Source organism: Gorilla gorilla, chromosome 20 (genome assembly GCF_029281585.2).
Source record: "Gorilla gorilla gorilla isolate KB3781 chromosome 20, NHGRI_mGorGor1-v2.1_pri, whole genome shotgun sequence".
In the NCBI taxonomy this organism is placed as follows: domain Eukaryota; kingdom Metazoa; phylum Chordata; class Mammalia; order Primates; family Hominidae; genus Gorilla; species Gorilla gorilla.
Window position 1 is genome coordinate 45,375,978 of NC_073244.2, and position 27,028 is coordinate 45,403,005.

Genomic DNA, 27,028 nt, shown 5'->3' on the forward strand with positions numbered 1-27,028 from the left:
TGGCCCAAAATTTTAAGTTAATTGTAGGGTGGCATACTGTGTCCTGAAATTAATGGTAATTTATACACATATTTTCATTTCTATCAAACAGTGAACCAGAGGCTCACTTTCTGTAAGATTTTTGTGTTACTAAATTCTTTTTTTTCCTTTTGTAGTCAGTGTTCTGCTGGAATGTGTTCCCGAATTTTTTTTTTTTTTTTTTTTTTTGAGATAGTTTCGTTCTTGTTGCCCACGCTGGAGTGCAGTGGTGTTGTCTCGGCTCACTGCAACCTCCACCTCCTGGGTTCAAATGATTTTCCTGCCTCAGCTTCCTGAGTAGCTGGGATTACAGGCACCTGCCTGCATGCCCAGCTAATAATTTTTGTTTTAGTAGAGATGGGTTTCACTGTGTTGGCCAGGCTGGTCTCAAACTCCTGACCTCAGGTAATCCACCCACCTTGGCCTCCCAAAGTGCTGGGATTACAGGCGTGAGCCACCGCACCTAACCCTGAATTCTTAAATTTTTCCAATTCAGGCTGTCATTGGAAAATGTTAAAACTTAATCAGAATTCTCATTTTGAAGAAAACAGTTTGAACTTTTGGATAGTCTGTGAATATAAACAGTCAGTGCAAAAATGGCTAACACTTCAGTTTGTTTTGAAAACTCTCCCTGTGGGGTTGATTTCCTTTGTAACTCATTGCACCCCCGCAAAAAACACCTTGTAGACTGTGATTTCTTGCAGAGGCGCCCTCTGCTGGCTGCTTTTGGTAATTTTGCAAAATTTTAGTTCTGTTTTTTTTCAAATTACAAAATACTGTATGTGCTTGTTGGGAAGAACACAAACAGAAATGATTGCTTTACTCCACCTGGAGAAAAAGGATATTGCTATCCATCCATGCTTTGTTTCACCAAATATTTACTGAACACTTACTGTGTACCAGACACTGTTCTGGGCTCTGGGAATTTAATTATGAGCAAGACACACAGGGTCCCTGCCCCTCATAAACCAACTTGAGAATAGAGAAGGGGGAGACAGCTGTTAAGTATAAGAGATGAGTTCAGACACAGGCAGGTGTATGATGGAAATGAGAGGAGAGTGCCATTATATGATAGAGAATAAGTGGGATAGAGATTCGGGGGAGACTTTTAGACGAGTCAGTCTGGAAGAGGCTCTGAGGATGTGACATTGGATTTCAGAGGAGCCTGTCATGCAGAGAGCCAATGGGGAACACACTTCAGGCAGAAAGAATGCCAGTGCAGAGGCCTCAGGAGTGACCCAGCATGGAAGGAGATGTGCTAGGTGGTGATGAGGATGGGAAGTTGTAGACGTCAAGACTTGCAGGGCCCTTGAAGGAATTGGGTTTTTATCTAAGAACAGGTAGAGGGTTTTAGGCAAGTCTTGGTGATTTGTCAACAGAATGGGTTTAGCCACTTAAGGGCATTTTATTGATCAGCTCAAGGCTGAAGAATAAAATAAAAATGCCAGTTTGTTGATTGTTGATTTTTCAGAAAGATTAATTATCATCACCAGGAGCTGTAGTACTCTTTTCTACATGGCCAACAAATGCTCTCCTAGTGGGCAAACATGTGACAAGCCAAGTCACAACCAGACTTGGCTTGGGAACAAGAGCAAATGTGTCCTGATTATCAGTGATTCCAGATGGAGAGAATGGGGTGCATTGAACCTTGGGCAGGCTCAGCTGCCAAGATTCTCTCTGAGGAGTCCAAGGTCTAGCTGGGCACTAGCAGAGCTTGCGTTGTTGTTCACCCTTTCCAGGCTTCTGAGCCTGGCCGGCTCTCATTTCATTCTCTGATACATTTCTTCCCAAGTCAAAGTCATGTTAGGGAGTACTGCTACCTCCTTGAGTGACTTTGCAAGTGTTGAGTTCACCATTTAGCTTCCAGAGTGCCCAGGATCAGCAGACATCATCTTCCTAGTAGACCTGTGCTGCTCAGACTGTTTTCCCTCTCAGAAAAGGGCTCTTGGCCAGACCAAGTGGCTCACACCCGTAATCCTAGCACTTTGGGAGGCTGAGGCAGGAGGATCACCTGAGCTCAGGAGTTTAGGACCAGCCTGGGCAACATAGTGAGACCCCATCTCTACAAAAAAAAATTAAAAAATTAGCCAGGTGCGGTGGCACACGCCTGTAGTCCCAGCTACTTGGGAGGCTGACATGGGAAGATCGCTTGAGCCCAGGAGGTCGAGGATAACAGTGAGCTTTGATCACACCACTGCACTCCAGCCTTGAGGATAGAGTGGGACTTTGTCTCGAAAAAAGGTTGGGGGGCTCTTAGTGTAGGTACCCTGAATGGACAGTGGAGACCCAAATGATGAGAAGCAGTTGGCCATACCAAAATCTCAGGAAAGAGAAATTCGGGCAAAGGCAGCAGCAAGAACAAAGGTCCTGAGGTGTGGACAAACCCATCCGGGGAGGAAGAGAAGGCCTCACAGCTGGGACAAGGTTGAGGGGCTGGGCACAGAGGGCTTTGAGGGCTGTGGTGAGGGTTTAGATTTTATTTCAATCACAGTGATATCCCATTGAAGGGTTTTAAGCAAGGGAGTGATGTGCTCTGATTGGCACTACAGGAAGCTCACTCTGGCCCCTATATGAAGGATGGGCTTTGGAGGTACAGGAGTAGAGAAAAAGAGGCCAGGGTGAGAGCTTGGTCCTGAGACCCAGGAGTGGTGGTTTCCTGAAGCAGGGGGTTCATAAACAAGGTGGCGAGAAGTGCTTAGATTCTGGATGTGTTTTATAAGAAGAGCTGTCAGGATTCACTGATGGATTGCATGCAAGATGTGAGGGAACTAGAGAGGATGTGTAAGTTTTGGGGTAGACAGTTGTGTTGTTCACTTATTGGAGAGGTCGGCAGAAATCAGAGTGTCTGAGCTAGCACAGACCGCACAGGTTAAGGGCTCAGCCCCACAAGGCTACTCCCCACTTCAGATGCCATCCACAAGTCCCAGGTTGTCACCCAACTTCTAACCAATCAGCTATAAGTTGGGGGTTCCCAAAACCTCCAGGTTTGATATTTTGCTATAATGGCTCACAGAACTCAGTAAAACATTTAATTATATTTATGGTTTATTATAAAGGATATTATAGCAGATACAGATTAACAGCCAGGTGAAGAGGTGCATAGCGTGAAGTGTTTGGGATGGGGCTCCAAGCCTCCATGCCCTTGCCAGCTATGCCCTGTGCCCAGCACCTTAGTGTGTTCACCAGCGTGGAAGCTCTCAGAACCCGATGGTCTGATGATTTTTATGGAGGCTTCATCATATAAGCAAGTCATCTTATTAGAACAAAAGACACTATCACCCAGGAAATCTCAAGGGTTTTAGGAGCTCTGTATCAGGAACTGGAGGCAGAGACCAAATATATATTCTGATATCATGAGACCTCAGACCGTTTTGCTTCCTCCTCCTCTTGTGGGGCAGTGAGTTCCAGGGTCAGCCCTGTTGTTCTCTCCATGTTCTTACAGTTACTGAATTTTTGCTGGGCGCCAGAAGTACATAAAAGTTGTAGCCTTTTCTGTGAGACCTGCTTGAGACACCTTTGCAGAGAAATGCAGCCAAGACTAATGCAGCCTAATCTGTGCCTAGGTGCCTGAAAGAAGACCCTGCCACCATGTCCCTGCTGCAGAGAAGCCTTGATCCTGAGAAGACCCTGGGTCTGGTGGACGTGCTCTACACAGCTGTGCTGGACCTAAACCGCTGGAGGGCTGGAAGGTTGGTGTCTGTGGTTTGCATTAGATGCATACCGAGGGACAGTGTGACTATGCACAGTTTCATGTGTGCTTGTGTCATTGATAGTATACGGTATTGTAAATAAGGCAATAAGGACTTTTTAGTAACTTTTATTTTCAGAATAATTTAAAACCTGCAGCAAAGTGGCAAGAATAATACAAAGAACTGCTCCATGCCCCGTACCAGATTCCCCTATTTGCTAACTTTTTTGCCTTCCTTTATTTTGTCATTTGAGAGGAAGTCCATCAAGAGGACTTTTAACTCAACTCATATTCTCCTTATGAATTAAGAACAGAGAAATGTTTAGAAAATTTACTTATGTCTTTTAGAATTTTTTTTCTTTTTCAATCAGTTCTCTCAGGTTGAACTTGGGAAATGTGTATACATCTGGTAGTGGCCTTAAACATCTAGCCATGGCCCCTCTCCCTTTTCTTTTCTTTTCTGTCTTGGTCTTTGTCTTTGGTCTTGTCATCTTATCTTTGTAGGATCTGGCTCTGTTGCCCAGCCAGGCTGGAGTGTAGTAGTACAATCTCAGCTCACTGCAATATTGCTCTCCATCCATGCTATCCATCCCATCCATCCCCCGGCTCCTGGGCTCAAGTCATCCTTCCACCTCAGCCTTCCGAGTAGCTGGGATTACAGGTGTACGCCCAGCTAATTTTTGTATTTTTCATGAAGATGGGGTTTCGCCGTGTTGGCCAGGCTGGTATCAAACTCCTGACCTCAAGTGCCTGCCTCGGCCTCCCAAAGTGCTGGGATTACAGGCGTGAGCCACCATGCCCAACCTCTTCTCCGTTTCTTAACTCATGAGTACACAAAGGCCAGAATAGTGAAGTGACTTTTCCAGGGCCACACAGCCTTCACCTGCCTCAGCTCCTGCCCCATGCCCTTTCGCTCTTTAGGGCTCCATTTTAGTATGGGAAAAATGTGCTCAGGAAACTTTGAAAGTCACAGCCATCTGTTGGGACAACATTGGCACATAGTATCCCTGCATCCCCCAACCACCTCCCTCTGCTTTGTGGAGTTTGTCCATTGTCCCTCTGCTGCATTTGCGTGGCTGTAGCCCCTGTCCTCCAGGCACAAATCTAGCTTCTGCAAGTTGCATCCCCACATCTAGCCATGCTTTCCCCTCCTGTGCCACCATTAGAGGATTTCACTGAATCACACTCCTCAGGCCAGAATCCTAGCAGAACTTCCAGTCCTGCCTTAGACACTGTAGATTTCATACTCTCCAAACCCCTGGGTGTTCATTTATATATAAAATAAGTGAACCCGATACCAACCTGAGAGGTTTTTCTTGCTCTCAACGCCATTCAAAATACAAAGAGGTCCATTTTATTATTTTATATATTTGTCTTTTTTTTTTTTAAACAAATTTCTGTTTAAATAGGGAGCAAGCTTTACCCTGCATACAGATCCAGCTGCAAAGGGAGATCTGTGATTTTGGCAACCAGGCTGACCTGCCTTCTGGAAATGGAAACAAATCTTCAGGTGGCCTGCAGAAGACATTCTCCAAACTGACATCCCGGTTCACCAAGAAAGCTTCATGTACCAGCTCCAGCAGCAGCACAAATTATTCCATCCAAAATACCCCTTCCAAAAACATCTTCATAGCTGGATGTTCTGAAGAGAAGGCCAAAATGCCTGGCAATATTGATGCAAGGTTACAAAGCATTTTGAACATTGGTAATTTCCCCAGGACTACAGACCCTTCACAGTCAGCTCAGAATTCCAGTAATACAGTGGCCAATGGCTTTCTCATGGAGAGGCGTGAGAACTTCCTGCATGGAGATGATGGCAAGGATGAGAAGGGTATGAACTTACCAACTGATCAGGAAATGCAAGAGGTGATAGATTTTCTCTCGGGCTTTAACATGGGCCAGTCACATCAGGGCTCTCCGTTGGTGACAAGGCGTAATTCTGCTGCCACAGCCATGGTGACTGAGCAGAAGGCAGGAGCCATGCAACCACAGCAGCCGTCACTGCCTGTGCCCCCTCCACCACGGGCACCCCAGGCTGGGGCACACACACCTCTGACACCCCAGCCGGGACTGGCACCTCAGCAGCAGTCCCCAAAGCAGCAACAACCTCAAGTCCAATACTACCAACACCTACTCCAGCCCATTGGACCGCAGCAGCCCCCGCCCCAGCCTCGGGCACCTGGGAAATGGGTACATGGCTCATCCCAGCAGCCAGCGCAGGCTGTTGGAGCGGGTCTGTCTCCTCTTGGTCAGTGGCCTGGCATATCTGATCTCAGTTCTGACTTGTACAGCTTGGGTCTGGTGAGCAGCTATATGGATAACGTGATGTCAGAGGTTCTGGGACAGAAGCCGCAGGGACCTAGAAATAACACCTGGCCCAACCGTGACCAAAGTGATGGAGTCTTTGGAATGCTGGGAGAGATTCTGCCTTTTGATCCTGCAGGTATGTGAGGCCTCCCATCCCTCGCCCAGTGTCAACAGCAAATGCAACTGCTGAGGTCTTCCCAGGGCCTGTCTGCTGCAGCCTTACTTGTGAAGGTGAAATCATTTAATCCCCCTTTACGACCCTTTCTCACTGTGGAGGCAAGTATGGGGCAGATCTACCAAGATGGGAAACAGTGGTGAGAAAGGGGCTGAGAACATGAGTGGACTATTTTTCTTACTTTATAGAGAACAGAACTGAAGCTAAGAGAGGTTACTTGAATAGCTCAAAGTCCCATAGTTCAAGTAGGCTCCAGTCTAGGCCTGCCTACTCCCAGCAGCCAAGGTCAGCAGCCCTTTGTGGGGTGCTTTTTTCCTGATTATATAACCTGTTCTTTGCGATGCTTTTTTTTTTGCCTAAACTCTAGGACCTATGACAGGTGACAGACACCCTCCTGCCTTCATAGAATACAGCTTCTCCTGGGCTAGACAATGAAAATACCACCAGAGTCATCTTAAAAAATTAGAGAAGGAATTTATAAACAAGAACAAACTAGGAGGAGGAATTAAGGGGGAAAAGCCAAAAATAAGTAAATTAAAAAGAAAAATAGAGTAGAAATTGCAAATAACTCTAAAGGATCTTTGGAAGACCAATAAAATGTATAAGCCAATTTATTCTAAGCTTGATTAAGAGAGAACAAAGAGAAACAAAATTAGGAAATAGAAAGGATACATTAAAAGCGCTTTAGTGGCTCATGCCTGTAATCCCAGCACTTTGAGAGGCTAAGGCTGGAGGATCACTTGAGGCCAGGAATTCGAGACCAGCCTGGTCAACATCACAAAACCCTCATCTCTACTAAAAATTAAACAAAAAATTAGCTAGGTGTGGTGGTGCTTAGGAAGCTGAGGCGTTAGGATCCCTTGACCCCAGGATTTTGAGGCTGCAGTGAGCTATGATCATGCCACTACACCCCAGCCTGGATGACAGAGAGAAACCCTGTCTCAAAAAAAAGCCACTTTAAGACAATACCATGTAAGACTTAATAGCAATACATTTGGAAACTCAGCAGAAAATGGATTCTTTCCTAGCAAAATAGGCATTACAAAATTATACCAAGAAGTGGAAAACCTGGCCAGGCATGATGTCTCATGCCTGTAATTTCTAGCACTTTGGAAGGCTGGGGTAGGCAGATTGCATGAGGCCAGGAGTTCAAGACCAGTTTGGCCAACATAGTGAAACCCCCATCTCTACAAAAAATAAAAAATTAGCTGGGTGTGGTGGCACATGCCTGTAGTCCCAGCTCCTTGGGAGGCTGAGGTGGGAAGATCGCTTGAGCTCAGGAGGTTGAGGCTGCAGTGAGCCATGATCACACCACAGCAGCCCAGCCTGGGCAACAAAGTAAGACTCTGTCTCTAAAAAATAAGTAAGTACATAAAAAATAAAAAAGACTATCTACTAAAAGCTAATAGCAAATAGTAACTTATATAATGAAACAAAAATCATTTCAGTTAATATCAGGAATCAGACAAGGGCAACTGTTATCACCTGTAGCATGTAACTTTGTCTTGGACTTCACAGCAAATGCAGCAAGACAAAAAGCAATAAAATAAGTGGTCTGAGCTTTGGAAAATGATAAATTAAGCAGCACATCTTTTTGCTGATAATAGAATTGAAACCCCCCCCAAAAAAACCCATCTAAAATTAGTAAGAGAATTTGGTAACATAGGTACATGCAAACTTTTTTCTCTAATTTAGCAAAAGGCATACACAGAAGTAGAAAATGTATTTCATTCACAGGGGAGTACTGTGAAATGTTACAAATAAGTATAGCAAATACTTGTACAAGTAAATCACCACCAGAAAGAGGACATTCCTTGCTGAAACACCCAGCATTTGTTACAGGAGGGAAGTTAATGCTGGCGTTAACACTCCTTTCTTTTTTTTTTTTGAGACAGAGTCTCACGTTGTTGCCCAGGCTGGAGCGCAGTGGCGCGATCCCCAGTCACTGCAACCTCTGCCTCCTGGGATCAAATGATTTTCCTGCCTCAGCTTCCTGAGTAGCTGGGACTACAGGTGCCTGCCACCACACCCAGCTAATTTTTTTGTTTTTTGTTTTTTTTTAGACTGAGTCTCGCTCTACCGCCCCCAGGCTGGAGTGCAGTGGCACGATTTCGGCTCACTGCAAGCTCCGCCTCCCGAGTTAACGCCATTCTCCTGCCTCAGCCTCCCGAGTAGCTAGGACTACAGGCGCCCGCCACCATGCCCAACTAATTTTTTGTATTTTTCATAGAGACGGGGTTTCACCGTGTTAGCCAGGATGGTCTCTATCTCCTGACCTCGTGATCCGCCCACCTCGGTCTCCCAAAGTGCTGGGATTACAGGCATGAGCCACTGCGCCTGACCATTGCTCATGTCTTCTGAAAATTCTTCATGCCGCTGCTCTTGCTGTTTTGTGCTTGCTCCCCTTGAGTGGATGGATGTAGGAAACCCTTGTGCCTGCAACCCTGGGCCACAAGAAGGGTAAACACCTCCACCCTGCTAAGAAACAGCAAGCCCGCTGGCTGCCACCCACTGGTGTGGGCACAGTGCGTTTTCTCAGTTGATCATAGATGGTGTGTACATTTTTTGACTGTCATATAACTAAATCCAGAGTATAAACAGTATTTGTCAGAATTGTGTCATATTTGAGGCCGGGTGCAGTGGCTCACGCCTGTAGTCGCAGCACTTTGAGAGGCTGAGGCCAGCGGATTGCTTGAGGCCAGGAGTTCAAGACCAGCCTGGCCAACATGGTGAAACCCCGTCTCTACCAAAAATACAAAAAAATTAGCCAGGTGTGGTGGCACACACCTGTAGTCCCAACCACTTGGGAGGCTGAGGCACGAGAATTACTTGAACCCAGGAGGCAGAGGTTGCAGTGAGCTGAGATCACGCCACTGCACTCCAGCTTGGATAACAGAGTGAGACTTTGTCTTAAAAAAATTTATTTTTAATAAATGAATAAGAATGTTACCATATTTGACCTCTGAGTCCTGGATACCTCTTCTGTCTGTAGACTACAAATCCTACTCTTTCCCTTCTGGGTGTTCCTTTCTGCACCTGAAGTCCATGGTGTAGTTTTCTACAGACCTTGCCCCAAGGGCATAAGATCTGCATAGCCCTTGATGCAGATTAAGGAGGGGCACCCCTCTGGACAGAATCAGAGGGCGCCATCTAGTGCCCCCGTCTAGATAGGCAAAATCAGTGCGGGATGGGGATCGGGAGACAGGCCAGCATGACTGAAATCATCTTGTGACAGTGCCCCAAGGATAAGTTGATAATGGGATTGTGCCCTAGTATTTTCCCTAATTTTAAGCTAAAAAATGCATTGCTGAGTCACATTTGATTTATGATACATGGATGCTTTCCTGCCATATGTTTTTTTTGACACTTTCTGTAAACGCCATCTGTGCTTTTCTCCGGTTTGTACTGCCCTGCATATCCCCGTTCAGCATTGCCAGTGTTTCCAGCCACCTCTTAAAGCATTCTGAAGTTTCATTTTATTCTTTGCCACACTTAAGATGTTCAGATGGAATGAGCAAATCTCCTGTCCAATAGCCAGGAAAATACTAGATCAAACTTTAGCTCAAGTGGGATCAGCATATAACCTCTATCTGGCTGACCCCAATGCTTTGATGCTTTGTTAACGTTCAGGTTATCAGTTGGCCAAAGTCATCATCTGATTTTCTAAGTTGTTAGCTAATGACTCTAGGCTAGGTACAGAGCACCAAGACACTGGACTTTTTTTGAGTTGGAGTTTTGCTCTTGTCACCCAGGCCGGAGTGCAATAGCGCGATCTCGGCTCCCTGCAACCTCTGCCTCCCAGGTTCAAGTGATTCTCCTGTCTCAGCCTCCTGAGTAGCTGGGATTACAGGTGCCTGCCACTACGTCCAGCTAATTTTTGGTATTTTTAGTAGAGACGGGGTTTCACCATGTTGGCCAGGCTGGTCTCGAACTCCTGACCTCAGGTAATCCACCCGCCTTGGCCTCCCAAAGTGCTGGGATTACAGGTGTGAGCCACCAAGCCCAGCCCCGTTTTGTTTTGTTTTGTTTTGTTTTTAAAGACAGGGTCTAGCTCTGTCTCTCAGGCTGGAGTGCAGTGGCGCAATCTTGGCTCACTGCAACCTCCACCTCCTGGGCCCAAGTGATCCCCCCACCTCAGCCTCCCAAGTAGCTGTGACTACAGGTGCACACCACCACACCCAACTAATTTTTAATTTTTTTTTTTTTTTTTTGAGACAGAGTCTCACTCTTTCACCCAGGCTGGAGTGCAGTGGCACGATCTCAGCTCACTGCGGCCTCTGCCGCCTGGGTTCAAGTGATTGTCCTGCCTCAGCCTCCCGAGTAGCTGGCATTACAGGCGCCTGCCACCGCACCCAGCTAATTTTTGTATTTTTAGTAGTGATAGGGTTTCACCATCTTGGTCAGACTGGTCTTGAACTCTTGACCTCGTGATCCACCCACCTCAGCCTCCCAAAGTGCTGGGATTACAGGTGCGAGCCACCGCGCCTGGCCCACACCCAGCTAATTTTTGTAGAGATGAGGTTTTGCCGTGTTGGCCAGGCTAGTCTCGAACTTCTGGGCTCAAGTGATCTGCCCACCTCAGGCTCCCAAAATGCTAGGATTACAGGAGTGAGCCATTGTGCCTGGCTGATGCTAGAAATTTTTTAAGTAATTAGTATTTGTCTTTAAAATCTAGTCATGGGTAAATCAAACCATTTTTCTCTCTTTTTATTTCTTTCACACTTAGCCTGCCTCTGTCCTAGGCATAGCCCTTCATGACAGCCCCGGCACACACCATGCCTCAGCCCTAGGTGCGGCAAGTCCCATCTCCCCACAGCAGGGTGCTGGGCACAGCCTACAGCCCACACTGTGGGGCACAAGCCTGGCAGCTCCTCACTGCCTTTCATTGCATGTGTGACCAGCATGTTAGCAAAGCGTAGGGAAGGACCAAGAGGCCAGTTTGTCCCCAAACCCAGTTTATTCCTTTGTCCCAATGCAGTGGGCTCAGACCCAGAGTTTGCACGCTATGTGGCAGGAGTGAGCCAGGCGATGCAGCAGAAGCGGCAGGCCCAGCACGGTCGCCGGCCAGGCAACCCCCGGGGCAACTGGCCGCCTATGGATGATGCCCATCGGACCTGGCCTTTCCCCGAGTTCTTCACAGAAGGGTGAGTGCTGGGTACTTCAGGGAATCTGAGTTTGAGACCCAAGTGTCCCCCGAGGGGCCTGTGAGAAGAGAGGCTCCTTGCCTGTGTGCATTCTTTTCAGGCAGTTCAATTCCAAGCCCCCATGTGAGAGAGTGACATGGGATGAAATCTTTAGGGGTCAGAGTCACGTGGCTGTTAGATGCCAAGTAGTGTGATGTATCCCTGTGAACACGCCATTGGTATACATTCATGATTTTCAAAACAGACTCTTCAGCCCTAGACAAGGCTCTTACATGATGGTGCTTGTGAGGTGAAGGCATGTTTAACACGGCCTTTATACTGAACTGAGTGTGGCTGCGAAGCCCATGTGATTTATGGAATGCTGTCATTATAGCCTATGAAAAGCAAAAGTGTACAATTGAGATGCTAGTATATTGAGAGAATTGCAAATTTTTATTGTAAAGACAACTGGGGATTTTTTTGTATCCCATATTGCTACATGGTTAATAAATCTGGATGACTAAAGACCAGCTCAACTTTTTGTTTTTTCTTATTTTTAAATTTCTTTTTTTACTTAAAAATTTTTTTTTCTTTCAACTTTTAAGTTCAGGGGTACATGTGCAGGATGTGCAGGTTTGTTGCAAAGGTTAATGTGTGCCATGGTGGTTTGCTGCAAAGATCATCCCGTCACCTAGGTATTAAGCCCAGCATCCATTAGCTATTCTTCCCCATGCTCTCCCTCCCTTGTTTTTTCTAAAACAAATTTCATATACAAACCATAGGCTTCTTAGAGGAATAAAGGGAATTGATGAATATGTATTACTTTTGAAATAAGGCAAAGGAGGAAAACCTCACGTTTTAAGAAGGGAGAGACAAGAGACCACTATTTGGTTATGGGATGAATGCAGGGTAAGGACTGCCCTTTCAGGGTGGGGTGGCGGGTGGTGGGGCTGCAGGAGGCCCTGGCCCAGCTTCTCTCTCTGGCTTTCAGGGATGGCCTGCACGGTGGCTGGTCAGGTGCTCAGGGAGACTCCGCCAGCTCGAGTGATGAGACATCCTCAGCCAACGGGGACAGCTTGTTCTCCATGTTTTCAGGGCCTGACCTCGTTGCTGCTGTCAAGCAGAGAAGGTATGAAGGGATTTCTAAACCAAGGTGGGGAGAGAGGGGCATGTGAATGCAACCCATGGCTCACTCCCTGGGAAAGCCAGGAGCCCAGTCACCTCCAGTCTCCCTGTGTGAGAGGAGAGGCTCTTCCAGCAGTGCCTGGCTGAAGCCTCTGAAGAGCACCTGCAGGAGGCGGTTTCCACAAGGAAGAGCCGGCCTCATCTTGTGCGGATCAATTTGGGACACGGGGTGGCCGGTGCTGGTCTGTGCCTTGCAGGAGGCACCCCTTTCTGTGGGAAGAGCAGGCCTTTGGTTGCGAGTTCTAATCTGGACTCACCAACAGGCTCTGCAACCCTAGACAAGGGGCTGGCCCTCAATTACCCTCCGTCTCTTTATCGAAGATGGATAAAATGACCTCTGAATGGCATTTCAAAGTTGGGAAAAGTAGTAATTAGCTTTCAAAAGTAGTCACAAAAATTAAAATGGGCTCTGAACTAAGAGGAGAGCTTGGTTAGAAATAAGTAGAGAAACTGCTGTGGATATGAGAAAGCAAGGTCAGGGTGGCAGACTAAGGACCATGGGCAGGAGTGGAGGGCACGCAGGGCTCCCAGGCACTCGAAGCCATGCTGTAGAGCAGAGTGGGAGGCCGGGTTACATGGTCCCTGCTGGACAGGCCAGGCTTTGTCGGATAGGCAGTGGGGAGCGGGTAGGTGAAGAGAGAATGGTACTTGCACAGAATAGTAGCGGGGTGGGGGGTGGCATTGACCAATCACGAGCACACATTCAGATGCTTTCTGTCCACACTTGTAGTCCCAGCTACTCGGGAGGCTGAGGTGGGAGGATCACTTGAGCCTGGGAAGTTGAGGCTACAGTGAGCTGTGTTTGTGCCACTGCACTCTAGCCTGGGCAGCAGAGTTAGACCCTGTCTCAAAAATCAAACAAAAAATCATGTCAGGTTAGGCTAGGTGCTCTGAAGGAAAATAAAGCAGGGTATGAGGGTAGTAAATGCAGAGAACAGGTGGATGTTCTATTTCCAGCACTTAGTCAATGAGGCTTCTGATGAGCAGAGAGCTGAACAAAGTGCAGCAGCAACTGGTGGGGAATTGGCAGTGGGGTATGGGTGAGGTAGGAAGAGTCAAGGATGACACGCAAGTTTTCTGCCTGAGCTTCTGTGAAGGGTGCCATGAACTGAGGTGCTAAGCCTGCAGGAGGAGCAAGTTTGAACCAGGGGTGGAGTTTGAGACTTTTCTTTCAGACATATGACTGATTCGACTTCTAAGAAGTCACATCTGGCACCATCTCTGCAGAGACTGTTGTCTGCATGCAGGAGTGCTGGCTCTGATCTGGCCACATCCTGCCTTTTTCATTCAACCTTGTAACAGACTTTCATGTGATTAGTAAAATGTATGGGCTTTAAGTCACATATCCTTAGTGCTTGGAAACAGTATCTCTTTCTTTTTTTTTTGAGATGGAGTCTCGCTCTGTTGCCCAGGCTGGAGTGCAGTGGCGCGGTCTTAGCTCACTGCAAGCTCCGCCTCCCGGGTTCACGCCATTCTCCTGCCTCAGCCTCCCAAGTAGCTGGGACTACGGGCGCCTGCCACCACGCCCGTCTAATTTTTTGTATTTTTAGTAGAGACAGGGTTTCACCATGTTAGCCAGGATGGTCTTGATCTCCTGACCTCGTGATCTGCCTACCTTGGCCTCCCAAAGTGTTGGGATTAAAGGCGTGAGCCACCGCGCCCGGCCGGAAACAGTACCTCTTAAATAAATTAACAAAAAGCCGGCCAGACTCGGTGGCTCACACCTGCAATCCCAGTACTTTGGGAGGCTTAGGCGGGCAGATCACCTGAGGTCAGGAGTTCGAGATCAGCCTGGCCAACATGGTGAAACCCCATCTCTACTAAAAATACAAAAATTAGCTGGGCATGGTGGCACGCACCTGTAATCCCAGCTACTCGGGAGGCTGAGGCACAAGAATTGCTTGAACCTGGGATGCAGAGTTTGCAATGAGCTGAGATCATGCCACTACACTCCAGCCTGGGAAACAGAGTGAGACTCAGTCTCAAAAAATAATAATAATAATAAAGCCAAAGAAGGTGGACTCAGCAGCTGAGTAAACTAGTGCCTGTCTTTGCCTGCCACCTCCACCCCCAGCTCCTCCACCTGCACTGGCAGTGCAGAAGCGCCGTCATTCACTGCCGGCTCCTCTTAGCCGCCTTTACGCCATTGACCCAGGCAGGCCTCCTCCCCTCCTAGAACCAGGGCCTGGAGATGCTGGAGCCTAGCACTAGTGTGTACCCTGCAGGTGGGCTGGGCAGGAAGCCAAGCAATCACTGCCCTGAGCTCTTGGTTCTTGCAGGAAACACAGCAGTGGAGAGCAAGACACCAGCACGCTGCCCTCACCGCCTCTCCTCACCACGGTGGAGGACGTGAACCAGGTATTCAGGCAGGCTCTGTGGGCACAGACTTGGGCTAGCTTCCACAGCTGCAGTTTTCAGAGGGCCTCAAAGTAATGAGGGATCTTTTTTGTGGTGATTAATTTTGTGTAAATGATTAGCCACCTCAGCTGACTCAGAGCCACAGGAAGCTCTACGGCTGTGCTGTCCAGTGTGATAGCCATTCACCACATGTGGCTATGTAAATTTAAATACAAATAAAAATTCAGGCCGGGTGTGGTGGCTGATGCCTGTAATCCCAGTGCTTTGGGAGGCCAAGGCAGAAGGATGGCTTGAGGCCAGGAGTTCGTGACCAGCCCAGGTAATATAGACACTGTCTCTGCAAAAAAATTAAAAGATTAGCCAGGCATGGTGGCACATCCCTGTAGTCCTAGCTGCCGAGGAGGCTGAGGCAGGAGGATGGCTTGAACCCAGGAATTTGAGATTACAGTAAGCTATGATTGCACCATTGCACTCCAGCCTGGGTGACAGAGCGAGACTGCCTCTAAAATACTTTTTAAAAACAATCAGCCGGGCGCAGTGGCGACGCCTGTAATCCCAGCACTTTGGGAGGCCAAGGCGGGTGGATCACGAACGAGGTCAGGAGATCAAGACTATCCTGGCTAACACGGTGAAATCCCATCTCTACTAAAAATACAAAAATTAGCCAGGCATGGTGGCATGCGCTTGTGATCCGAGCTACTCAGAAGGCTGAGACAGGAGAATCGCTTGAACCCCGGAGGCGGAGGTTGCAGTGAGCCGAGATCGCACCACTGCACTCCAGCCTGGGCGAGAGATAGACTGCATCTCAAAAAAAAAAAAAAAAAAAAAAAAGTTCCTTTCCTCAGTTTGCACTAGTCACATGTGGCGAGTGGCTACCATACTAGACCGTATAGGCACAGAACATGGCTATCATTGCAAGTTCTGTTGAACAGGGGTGTGGGAGTGAGTGGGGCTCTCACCCGGCTTCCTAGGAGGGAATAAGGGCCAGGGATCTGGGGAGGTGGGAAATGATGATACATTGCCCGAAATGCCACTAAGAACTCTCTTTTGTCTCTCAGGATAACAAAACCAAAACGTGGCCACCCAAAGCACCCTGGCAGCACCCTTCCCCGCTTCCCAGCACGCTGCCCAGCCCCAGCGCACCACTCTATGCAGTCACCAGCCCTGGCAGCCAGTGGAACGACACCATGCAGATGCTGCAGTCCCCAGTGTGGGCCGCAACCAACGACTGCAGTGCCGCTGCCTTCTCCTATGTGCAGACCCCACCACAGCCCCCACCCCCACCAGCACACAAGGCAGCACCCAAGGGCTTCAAGGCCTTCCCTGGGAAGGGTGAACGCAGGCCAGCCTATCTGCCCCAGTACTGACCCCAGGCCAGCCAGCCTGCCTGCCTGCCCGCCCAGAGCTGTGGGGATGAGTGTCCCCACCCCAGGGCCACCTAGCTGACACCAGCCCCTCAGAGGACCAGTGCGCCCCATCCCAGGGAGGGTTCCTTGGGGACAAGGGTGGTTGGCAGCTCCAAGCCTTTAAACCTGGCTTCTGAAACGATGGCGGCATCAGAGCCCTGGAGAGCCAGCTGGAGACACAGGCATCTGGCCTTCGGGGCTTGCTAGGGAACCTGCATGCCTAATAAGCGCCACAGGTGACTCTGATGCAGGCGCCACAGCCACACTTGAAGAAACACAGCTCTTGGGTTTTTAGTCCTGCTGTGTGTTGGGAAGACATCAGGCCTGAAAGCTGAGGGCATAACTGACCATTTTTTGGAAACCCTCTCCTCCCTCCTCCACACCTTGAGTGATGACCACACCAATCACTGTATTTTATAGCTTTTTTTTTCATGTAGGTTTTTAGTTAAAACATCTCCTGCCTAAAATGCATTGAATATTTTAAGATAACAGATATACTGGCTGGAGGTTTGTTTAACACTATCTTTATTTAAGCTTATACAAAATGGGCAAAATATAGAATATTTGTGATTGGAAGCAGTCACCTGGGGTTTCTGGGGGTGGACAGTTCCTCGCCACCCAGCAGCACCCAGGGACTGCGGCCTTTCCCAGCTTTATGGAAGCAGAATGGTGGAACTTGTGCCGGAGGTATACTGCTGAAGGTGCGTGGCAGTGGACCAGCCAGCTGCTGTCCATGTGCAGAGCAAGGCTGCACCTGTGGCCCTTCGATCCTTCCACACATGGCCAGGACACTGCCACAATCCTCGGGGTGTGGTCAAGGGGCACTCAGAGACACCTGCACTAGAAATTGCATTGACATTGTGAGCTGGCTCAGAAGACAAACCAATTAAGATGTAGATAGAAATTAATTTAAGGTCTTTTCTTAAAAAAATCCACCTCATTTTCAGTTAACATGTGCCATTAAATAGATAACATCCTGTGGATTTAGGGATATTTTCCAGCCAGAATGGATCCAGAAGAATTGAATGGTGCTTAAATTGAGAAATAATAATAAATATATCTATATAGAATAGACATATCCCACTGTATATTAATTGAGGTTACAGAAAGTTCTTTATATAAAGCTTATTTAAATTTTTCATATTTCATCTTTGAAAAAGTCTGAGAAAAATCCATAATATTTTCTGGTATGAAAGTTTGACAGTATTAATATTTTTTTTATATTTTCTTAAATCATTAAACCATTTTAATATATGTTAACTACTAATAAATGGTTTATTCTTTCTAACTCCATATAAGCTTTTCCAGCAAAGATTGTAATAACACATTATGTTCTCGTTTTTCTACAGATATAAGTAAATTTATATATAAAAATACCAAAAAGAGGCTGGGCGTGGTGGCTCACGCCTGTAATCCCAGCACTTTGGGAGACCGAGGTGGGCGAATCACACGGTCAGGAGTTCGAGACCAGCCTGGCCAATATGGTGAAACCCTGTCTCTACTAAAAATACAAAAATTAGCCGGGTGTGGTGGCGTGCGCCTGTAGTCCCAGCTACTCGGGAGGCTGAGGCAGAAGAATCGCTTGAACCCAGGAGGCGGAGGTTACAGTGAGCTGAGATTGTGCCACTGCACTCCAGCCTGGGTGACAGAGTGAGATTCCGTCTCAAAAAGAAAAAAAAAAAAGAATATATATATATATGTATGTATGTATGTAAACACACACACTAATTTGTGAGGACCCGTAGGGTGTCTGAGCCCAGCCACCTGAGTTTTTAGTACTGTGTTGTCAGGCTCTTCCCAGGCCTCAGGTGTTGTCTTTTGTGCTGTGTGGGGATGCATTGCTGCCTGTATTTATGATCTTTTGCCGTGGTTCTGAGCATTCACCTCACCATGTTTACAAAGAACTGTTTTGTATATAGACATTTTCAGGCACGTGCTTTGCACCAACCCTGCGTGGCTCTTGTCTTGTGTTAGCTGTCACGGTGTGCACACTAATCTCTGTTAAAGTTGTCTATGGCTGTTCTACTTGTAAGATAGTTTTCTATTTCCTTCAGTAATGTGTCCACAGTACCCTGTATTTCGAGTCTATTATACTGAAGTACTCTTGTTTTAATAGTGCCTCTCCAAAGGCCTCACCTTGGACAGAGGTCAATCCTTGATGCTCCAGCACAGGTGACGTCACTAATTGTCACTTTCCAGTTTGTTTTTCTCTATTAAGGAAGACATTTTCTAATTGCATCTCCATGGGCTGTGAGACTGTGTGAAGCCGTTTGTGTGGTCTCCATGTAGGTGCTGTGTTCCCGGCACCGCCTTGCTCTGAACACTGGTAATTCCAGGTGCTGCGCTTGGCAGAGGGGTCTCGCCAAAGCGCATGTGTGTGCATGTGTGAACGTGTGTGTCCTTTGCATGGTTGGGCGTGGGTGCCTTGCTAGGGCATCAGCAGGACATTGTGTGTATAGTTACAATGCTTCCAAACTGGAACTCTACATTTTGTATCTTTTAAAGCTCCTATAAGTAAAATAACTATTGGCTTTATTAAAAATATACATTTAATAATACTTTGTATCCTTGTTTAAAATGAACTGCAGAGGACATTATGTCAGAAAGCCCTGCCTGATTCATTGCTTTGAAAAGCTGCATACTGAGTTGGTTTTTAGGTCAGCCTGTCCTCTGATTCTAGCAAGGGGAAGACCACTTGGGATATTACGGTGAGCTGAAGTGGACGGGCAGGAGGGAGAACAAGCAGCTACGCCTCCCCTATTGGCTTCCCTAAGGCCCAAGCTGGTTTAGGCCCCTGTGCAGGGGGAGCCAGTGCAGTAGTGAAGGAGACGTCCTCTGCAAGGGTGCAGGCTCTCTGGGTTGGGGTCTACCAACATCCATGTTCCACCAAATGTGGATGCTGTGACTTGCCCAGCCAGCTTGTCCAATGAGGAGACCCAAGAATGAGGGCTTGTTTTACCCTCTCCCCAAACCAGGGACCCAATCTATGGCAGAGATACTGTGCCTTACAGGGATAAGAAGGACCTGTCTCTGCCAGCCGCAGTGGCTCACACCTGTAATCCCAGAACTGTAGGTGGCTGAGGCAGGTGGACCACAAGGCCGGGAGATCGAGACCATCCTGGCCAACATGGTGAAACCCCATCTCTACTAAGAATACAAAAATTAGTCAGGCATGGTGGCGTGTGCCTGTAACCCCAGCTACTCAGGAGGCTGAGGCAGAAGAATCGCTTGAACCAGGAAGTCAGAGGTTGCAGTGAGCCGAGATTGTGCCACTGCACTCCAGCCTGGCGACAGAACGATGGGACTGTCTCCAAAAAAAAAAAGGCCAGGCACTGTGGCTCACGCCTGTAATCCCACCACTTTGGGAGGCTGAGACAGTAGATCATGAGGTCAGGAGTTCAAGACCAGCCTGCCCAACATGGCGAAACCCCATCTCTACTAAAAATACAAAAAATTAGGTGGTGTGGTCGCAGGTACCTGTAATCCCAGCTACTCGGGAGGCTGAGGCAGGAGAACTGCTTGCACCTGGGAGGCAGAGTTTGCAGTGAGCCAAGACTGCTCTACTGCACTCCAGCCTGGGCAACAGAGTGAGACTCTGTCTCAAAAAAGGAAAAAAAAAAAAAAAAACCAGAACCTGTCTCACTGGATGATGCCATCCTGTTAAGCAGAAGAAAGTATCATGAGACCCACAAATGGAGGGCAGGTCACAGGAGCATTTCAGCTCATTTTCATTTACAGAAAGACAGCACCCCAGTGGAACCTTTTTTGATGACCTGAAGAAAATGGAGTAATGTGGGCATTAATATATAAGCTGCTGGTGTAGGAACCACTCTTCTTTCTGCCAAGGTGCCCTGAAGTTGAGCATGGGGACCAAGTCCCAGAGCCTTCCAAATGCACCTCAGGACAAAGTTGCTCGGTAACGGCCATGTTGCCTGAGAGTGCTCAAGAATACACTGGAAGTTCATATTAAGCTAGCAGGGGCTGGGTGTGCTGGCTCACGCCTGTAATCCCAGCAATTTGGGAGGCTGACCTGGGAGGATTGCTTGAGGCCAGGAGTTCAAGACCAGCCTGGGCAACATAGTGAGACCCCATCTCTTTAAAAAAAAAAGCCCATATTTTATTCCAGAGTGTTCCCATTTAACACAAGCACCCAGTTCTCTTGAGTAGTTCTGATTCACAGCAGTGCTGGAGGCCAGAGGGCAGAAGTCCCGTAGCTCTGGCTGTGTGCAAATGAGTGGGGAGGGAAGCTGAGCAGATGCTACACCTGAGCTACTACTGCAAGGGCTTCACAGGCCTTGGCCCATCTGAGAAACAGGGGAGGATGCGCAGGCATCTGAGGTACTTGGGAGGCTTGTGACCTTCCTCTCCCACCTGGGGGCTCCTTGGATGGGGGGCTTCCAGTTTGGAGGCTGAGATGCTGCATGCCAACCATGCGGCTGTGAGGGGATGGCCTTTTGTGCACTGTGTGGCCACTGCTGTGACCTGCCTCCTGTTGTGGAGACAGGAAATAAACCTTCCCAATGATCAGCTTCTCTACTGCCCAAAGCATGTATGTGGACAGCATGACTGGCTACCTCCCAGCGACAGGTATCCGGGAGTCTGAGGCACCTCCAAGGGTAGACTCTGGATAACACATGCACCTAGCCTTACAGCACAGGGGTGAGCTCCTGGGCCCAGGCCTGTGTGTGTCAGTGAGGGGACTGGATGTGGCTTGTACTGGAATATTGACTTGGAGATGTGGGCCTAGGTGAGGGAGAAGGATTGTTTCAGGCGTGTCACATTCATTTCAACATTCACGAATGTCACATAAGGGCTAGGCCCTTGCTAGGAGCCAAGACTGCAAAGATACAGTCCCTGCCTTTAAAACTCAGTATTTTAGGGGAGACAACCCATCTTTCCCATCCTTGATAAGAGAACCACCATCCACCAGCAACCCAGTTGCTCAGGCTGAAATCCCAGAAGATATTCTTCGTTCTTTTATTTCCTCATTCAACTAATCAGCAAGTCCTATAAGTGTATTCCCAAGCACACTCAAATTCCACCATGTTCTGGCCGGGCGCAGTGGCTCACGCCTGTAATCCCAGCACTTTGGGAAGCTGAGGCGGGCGGATCACCCGCGGTCAGGAGTTCGAGACTAGCCTGACCAACATGGTGAAAACCCATCTCTACTAAAAAATACAAAAATTAGCTGGGCATGGTGGCAGGTGCCTATAATCCCAGCTATGAGGAAGCTGAGGCAGGAGAATCGCTTGAACCTGGGAGGCGGAAGTTGCAGCGAGCTGAGATCTCACCATTGCACTCCACCCTGGGGGACAGAGCAAGACTCCGTCTCAAAAACAAACAAAAAAATTCCACCATGTTCTTACATCTCCACTGCCATCTACCTGGACTTCACCTGGCTCCTGCCTCTCCCCCCACAGCCTCAGGGTTTCCCATGCACCCTCCCCTACTTCCCAGTAGCCTTGCCGTGTGTCCTCCAACTTGCCTGTTGCTCCCAAGGCTGCTTGGGCCTCTCCATCGGTTTTCTGGGGTCAGAGCCCATCTTCCAGCCTGGCTTCGTTTCTCATGATAGCACTTAGCACTCTTCTGGAATTTTGTGTTTGCATTTGTGTCTCACTGGAATGAAGGCCCCATGACAGCAAGGAGCGAGTCTTGTTCATGGCCACATGTGCAAGGTGCAGGACAGCTCCTGTGACCACCACAGTGCAACTTGAGACAGATGAAAAGACGAGTTGCTGGGGCCAGAACTTATGAATTCTAATACTGAGCAAAAAGATAGAACTAGAGGCCGGGTGCGGTGGCTCACGCCTGTAATCCCAGCACTTTGGGAGGCCAAGGTGGGAGGATCACTTGAGCCCAGGAGTTCAAGGCTGCAGTGAGCCGAGATCTTGACACTGCACTCCAGCCTGGGTAATATAGCGAGACTGTCTCTAAAAACGAAAAACAAGAACAACCAGACGAAAACATTCTCGCGTTGGGCTAAAAGGATACTATTAAATACATCATCGGGGCTGTCCCAGGACTGGGAGGGGATTAGCACTACGGTGGAGCTGCGGATAGGCCCAAGCAGGCCTCAAATAAATGTAAAGCTTTTTATTCTCGTGGAAACACCTATGTACAATGGGGAAAATGTTTTTAAGCATCTAGCAAAGGATTCACGGGGCTCTGGTAACGAAGCCCCGAAACGACAAGACTGGATCGCGCAGGGTAGGGCCAACACCAGGGACAAACCCCCGGCCTCTTGGGGGCGCGGTGAGTAGGTGGCCCCACCAAGCACCACTCTCGATGTGCGCATGCGCACAGCCGCCCCTACGCAGCGCGTGCGCACGTCGACTCACCACGTCCATCCCAGACGTGCGGACCCGGGTGTCTGCGAGGTTCAGTCTCCACACCCCAGTGCCCGACCCTGCGCGGGGACATGCGCACAAGCGCGCGTGCTGACCACCCGGACGTGCTGGCCCAGACGCACACGCGTGCGCATTACCCCCCCCCCCCCGCCCCATCGGCGCCTGCGCTCAACCCCGCCTACACCTGCTCCGTGGCCTCCCCGGAGACGATGAGCCAACCCCGGTAGCTCCAGAGGCGTGGTCCCCTCGCCTTCGCCGGTCAACATGACTCAGCATCCTTGGTGGGCTCGCCTCCTCCCCCGGAACAGCTGTCTAAAATCCATGGGCGTGGAAACGCCACGCCACGCCCCGCTCCCGACTCCTTCAGCTCAGGCCCCAGAACTGACCACCCCACCAGTCCCCTGCCCCAGTCCCTCTGCCTTCACTCCCATGACCACCTGTGCTCCAGGGCCTGCCTGACCCCTATCCAGCGGCCCTGAAGTAAGGTCTGTGATGTCTAAATGCCGATACCTCAGTTTCCCCATCTTTAGAACGGGGCTCTTGTTTGGAACTGTGCCCGCCACAGCCTGCAGTAAGTGCTAGCTTCATCAATACTCAGTGGCAGTCAATTGCTTTTCCAGGGCGCCTTATGCTTGAAATTAAATCTTTGCTATCCAGAGTTAGGACTGTCCCCGGACTTCCTAACTTGCCTCTGCTGTCAGGTGTACCCTCTGGTCTGCTCCTCTCTCAGGGCCAGATCATCTTGCTGGGGGCACGTGAAGGTGTCCGGCTCTGCAGCATGCTCTCTTGGAATTTCTGGGCTAGGTTTCCTTTCGATTCTCCTTGGTCAGTCCCTGGCCTGGGGGCATGACCCCTCCCAGCTTCACTACCCCCCAGGATCCTGGGGATTCTGAGCCCTAAGCTCTGCGATCGGCAGGACTTGGCTCAGCATATGGTAGTGATTGTAGTGATCGTGGTAGACAACAGAATATAAAATGACCTTATGGCCAGGCACGGTGACGCACGCCTGTAATCCCAACACTTTGGGAGGCTGAGGCAGGAAGATCTCTTGAGGCCAGGAATTTGAGACCAGCCTGGGCAACATAGTGCGACCCAGTCTCTACAAATAATAAGAAGAAGAAAATTAGCCGGGACGGGGTGGCTATGCCTGTAGTTCTAGCTACTCAGGAGACCGAGGTGAGAGAATCGCTTGAGCCCAGAGTTAAAGGTGCAGTGAGCTATGGTCATGCCACTGCACTCCAGCCTGGGTGACAGAGCGAGACCCTGTTTCAACTAATAAGACATAACTGGGATGATGAGGAGTGGAGAAAGGGATTGCCTGCTCTTCCACTTTCCCTCCACCTTTTTCCTAGGACTGAAGAGGAACTGGCAGGAGCACAGGTGTCAGGAAGGAACCAGGCAGCCTGGGTTGATTCTCTAGTTAAGAGCAGAGTGGCTTGTTTCATATTTCTTTCTTTTTTTTTGGAGACAGGGTGTCACTCTGTGACCCAGGCCGGAGTGCAGTGGCATGATCTCGGCTCACTGCAACCTCCGCCACCCGGGTTCAAGTGATTCTCCTGCCTCAGCCTCCCGAGTAGCTGGGATTACAGGTGTCCACCACCACGCCTGGCTAATTTTTGTAATTTTAGTAGAGACAGGGTTTCACCATGGTGGCCAGACTGGTCTCAAACTCCTGGCTTCAAGTGATCCACCTGCCTCGGCCTCCCAAAGTGTTGGGATTACAGGTGTGAGCCACTGCACCCGGCCTTGTTTCACATTTCTTTCTTTCCTTTTCTTTTGAGACAGAGTCTCGCTCTGTCGCCCAGGCTGGAGTGCAGTGGCATGATTCAGCTCACTGTAAGCTCTGCCTCCTGGGTTCATGCCATTCTCCTGCCTCAGCCTCCCGAGTAGCTGGGATTACAGGTGCCCGTCACCACGTCCGGCTAATTTTTTTGTATTTTTAGTAGAGACGGGGTTTCACCATGTTGCTCAGGCTGGTCTCGAACTCCTGAACTCGTGATCCACCCCCCTCAGCCTCCAAAAGTGCTGGGATTACAGGCGTGAGCCACCGTGCCCGGCCTCATTTCACATTTCTTAATCTCTCTGTTAAATGGGGGGGACAACAGTATCCTTCATAGGACTGCCATGAGGGATACATGGAAAGGATTTAGCATGGAGCTGTGCACGTAGTAAACCTGGCTGGAGTAGTGGCCGTGTTGGTAGTATTGTAGTATGATGATGAATGGCTTTGGATTAGTAATGACCTTTCTTCGTACTTTTCTGTGCTTTCTCCCTGTAGCCACTGTGACTTATGGCCCACCAGATAGGAACCTAGTTTCCTGCTAACCTAGAAAATCCAGGCTGGGCGCAGTGGTGCATGCCTGTAATCCCAGCACTTTGGGAAGCCGAGGTGGGTGGATTACCTTAGGTCAGGAGTTTGAGACTACCCTGGCCAACATGGTGAAACCCCATCTCTACTAAAAATACAAAAATTAGGCCGGGTGCAGTGGCTCACGCCTATAATCCCAGCACTTTGGGAGGCTGAGGCAGACAGATCACGAGGTCAGGAGATCAAGACCATCCTGGTCAACACAGTGAAACCCCATCTCTACTAAAAATACAAAAATTAGCTGGACGTAGTGGTGCATGCCTGTAATCTCAGCTACTCAGGAGGCTGAAGCAGGAGAATTGCTTGAACCAGGGAGTCGGAGGTTGCAGTGAGCCGAGATGGTGCCACTGCACTCTGGCCTGGTGATAGAGGGAGACTCCATCTCAAAAAAAAAAAAAAAAAAAAAAATTAGCCTGGTGAGGTGGCGGGTACCTGTAATCCCAGCTACTAGGGAGGCTGAGGCAAGAGAATTGCTTGAACCTGGGAGGTGGAGGTTGCAGGGAAGCAGAGGTTGCAGTGAGCCAACATCGTGCCATTGCACTCTAGGCTGGGGAACAAGAGTGAAACTTCATCTCAAAAAAAAAGAAAAAAAGAAAATCCATGTAACTGGAGTTTCAAAGTAAATGTGAAATCTGGAATAGTTGAAGCTTCTGGGAATCACAGAGGCCAAGTTGCAGAGGCATACATTATGGAAGGTTAAAAGGCAGGGGAAACCTTTGAAATGGCAATCATCAGAGGCCTCACCTCCTGCCTCTTTCGCAATACCCAAAGCTGTTTCTAGGGTTCCTGGTGGTCAGGAGAGGACACTGGACAAGACTATGGCAGTGGACAGGTGAACACCCGTAACATCTTTGGAAAGACTTGGAGTTGTGAATGACAACTGAACTCCAAACAGACACTAAAGGGAATCGTTGGTTTACATTCTAGCTGCAGGCAGAGGTGGCCTGGCCCCAGGAACCTGGGCACTGTGAGGTTCACTCTGACATCTCTCTGGGGATCATTCTCTTCGTTATTTTCCTCGAGACCAGGGACTAGAGCTCAGGTCTGTCCTTTCTGACAGGCAGCTTAACACTATAAAAAGCAGAGACTTTCTGCTGCTGGCTGCAGGGCCCTGGAAAAGGACCCTGTTTAGCTGGCATAAGTTATGTGCTCATCTCTGATGGATTCAGGCAGGGGTAGAAACACGGGTGGGAGAGGATGGTTTTAGACAAAGAACAACAGCCGTCCATCTGGTCACCAAAATAACCTACTAGAAAAAGGCAGTCTCAGTTTGCAGGTGCAGTGCTTCATGCCCGTAATCCCAGCACTTTGGGAAGCCAAGGCAGGCAGATCACTTGCACCCAAGGATTTGAGACCAGCCTGAGCAACATGATGAAATCTCGTCTGTACAAAAAATAACAAAGCTTGTCTCTACAAGAAAAAAATTAGCTGGGCATGGTGGTGCGCACCTGTAGTCCTGGCTACTCAGAAGGCTGAGTTGAAAAGATCGCTTGAGCCTGGGAGGCAGAGGCTGTAGTGAGACAAGATCGTGTCACTGCACTCCAACCTGGGTGTGACAGAGTGAGACCCTGTCTCAAAAAAAAAAAAAAAAAAGGAGTCAGAGGGAGTCAGTGGTTACTGTTGGGCTAGAGTCATCTGAGGAATCACAGGGTAAGTGATAATGGGGCAGTGGCTACTGAGACTCGCCTTCCCATTGGTTGAGGTTTTGTTCTGAAACACAGGATTTGGGGTGGGAATTCTCTTCTGTGTAGATGAGTAACTGGCTTAGAAAACCCTGATTGGAGTGTTTCTCAGAACCCCAGTAGAGGCCAGGCGCAGTGGCTCATGCCTGTAATCCCAGCACTTTGGGAGGCCGAGGCAGGCGGATAACGAGGTCAAGAGATTGAGACCATCCTGGCCAACATGGTGAAACTCCATCTCTACTAAAAATACAAAAATTAGTTGGGTGTGGTGGCGTGCGCCTGTAGTCCCAGCTACTCAGGAGGCTGAGGCAGGAGAATCGCTTGAACCAGGGAGGTGGAGGTTGCAGTGAGCCGAGATCACGCCACTGCAC

At 48.9% G+C, this 27,028-nt stretch overlaps 1 protein-coding gene across 4 annotated transcripts in view; it reads left to right on the top strand.

Moving 5' to 3' along the window:
* Positions 1-18,818, top strand: part of GARRE1 (granule associated Rac and RHOG effector 1) — a 104,540-nt gene extending 85,722 nt beyond the window's left edge. For 3 of the 4 annotated variants that reach the window (XM_031004691.2, XM_055368918.2, XM_055368917.2), the window contains 6 exons: positions 3,582-3,707; positions 5,116-6,149; positions 11,167-11,332; positions 12,303-12,440; positions 14,776-14,854; positions 15,913-18,818. In XM_031004691.2, the coding sequence (XP_030860551.1) occupies positions 3,582-3,707; positions 5,116-6,149; positions 11,167-11,332; positions 12,303-12,440; positions 14,776-14,854; positions 15,913-16,221 (1,852 nt within the window). In that variant the 3' untranslated portion in view covers positions 16,222-18,818. The other variant, XM_055368919.2, reaches the window with a different exon arrangement.
* Positions 18,819-27,028: the final 8,210 nt, after the last annotated feature.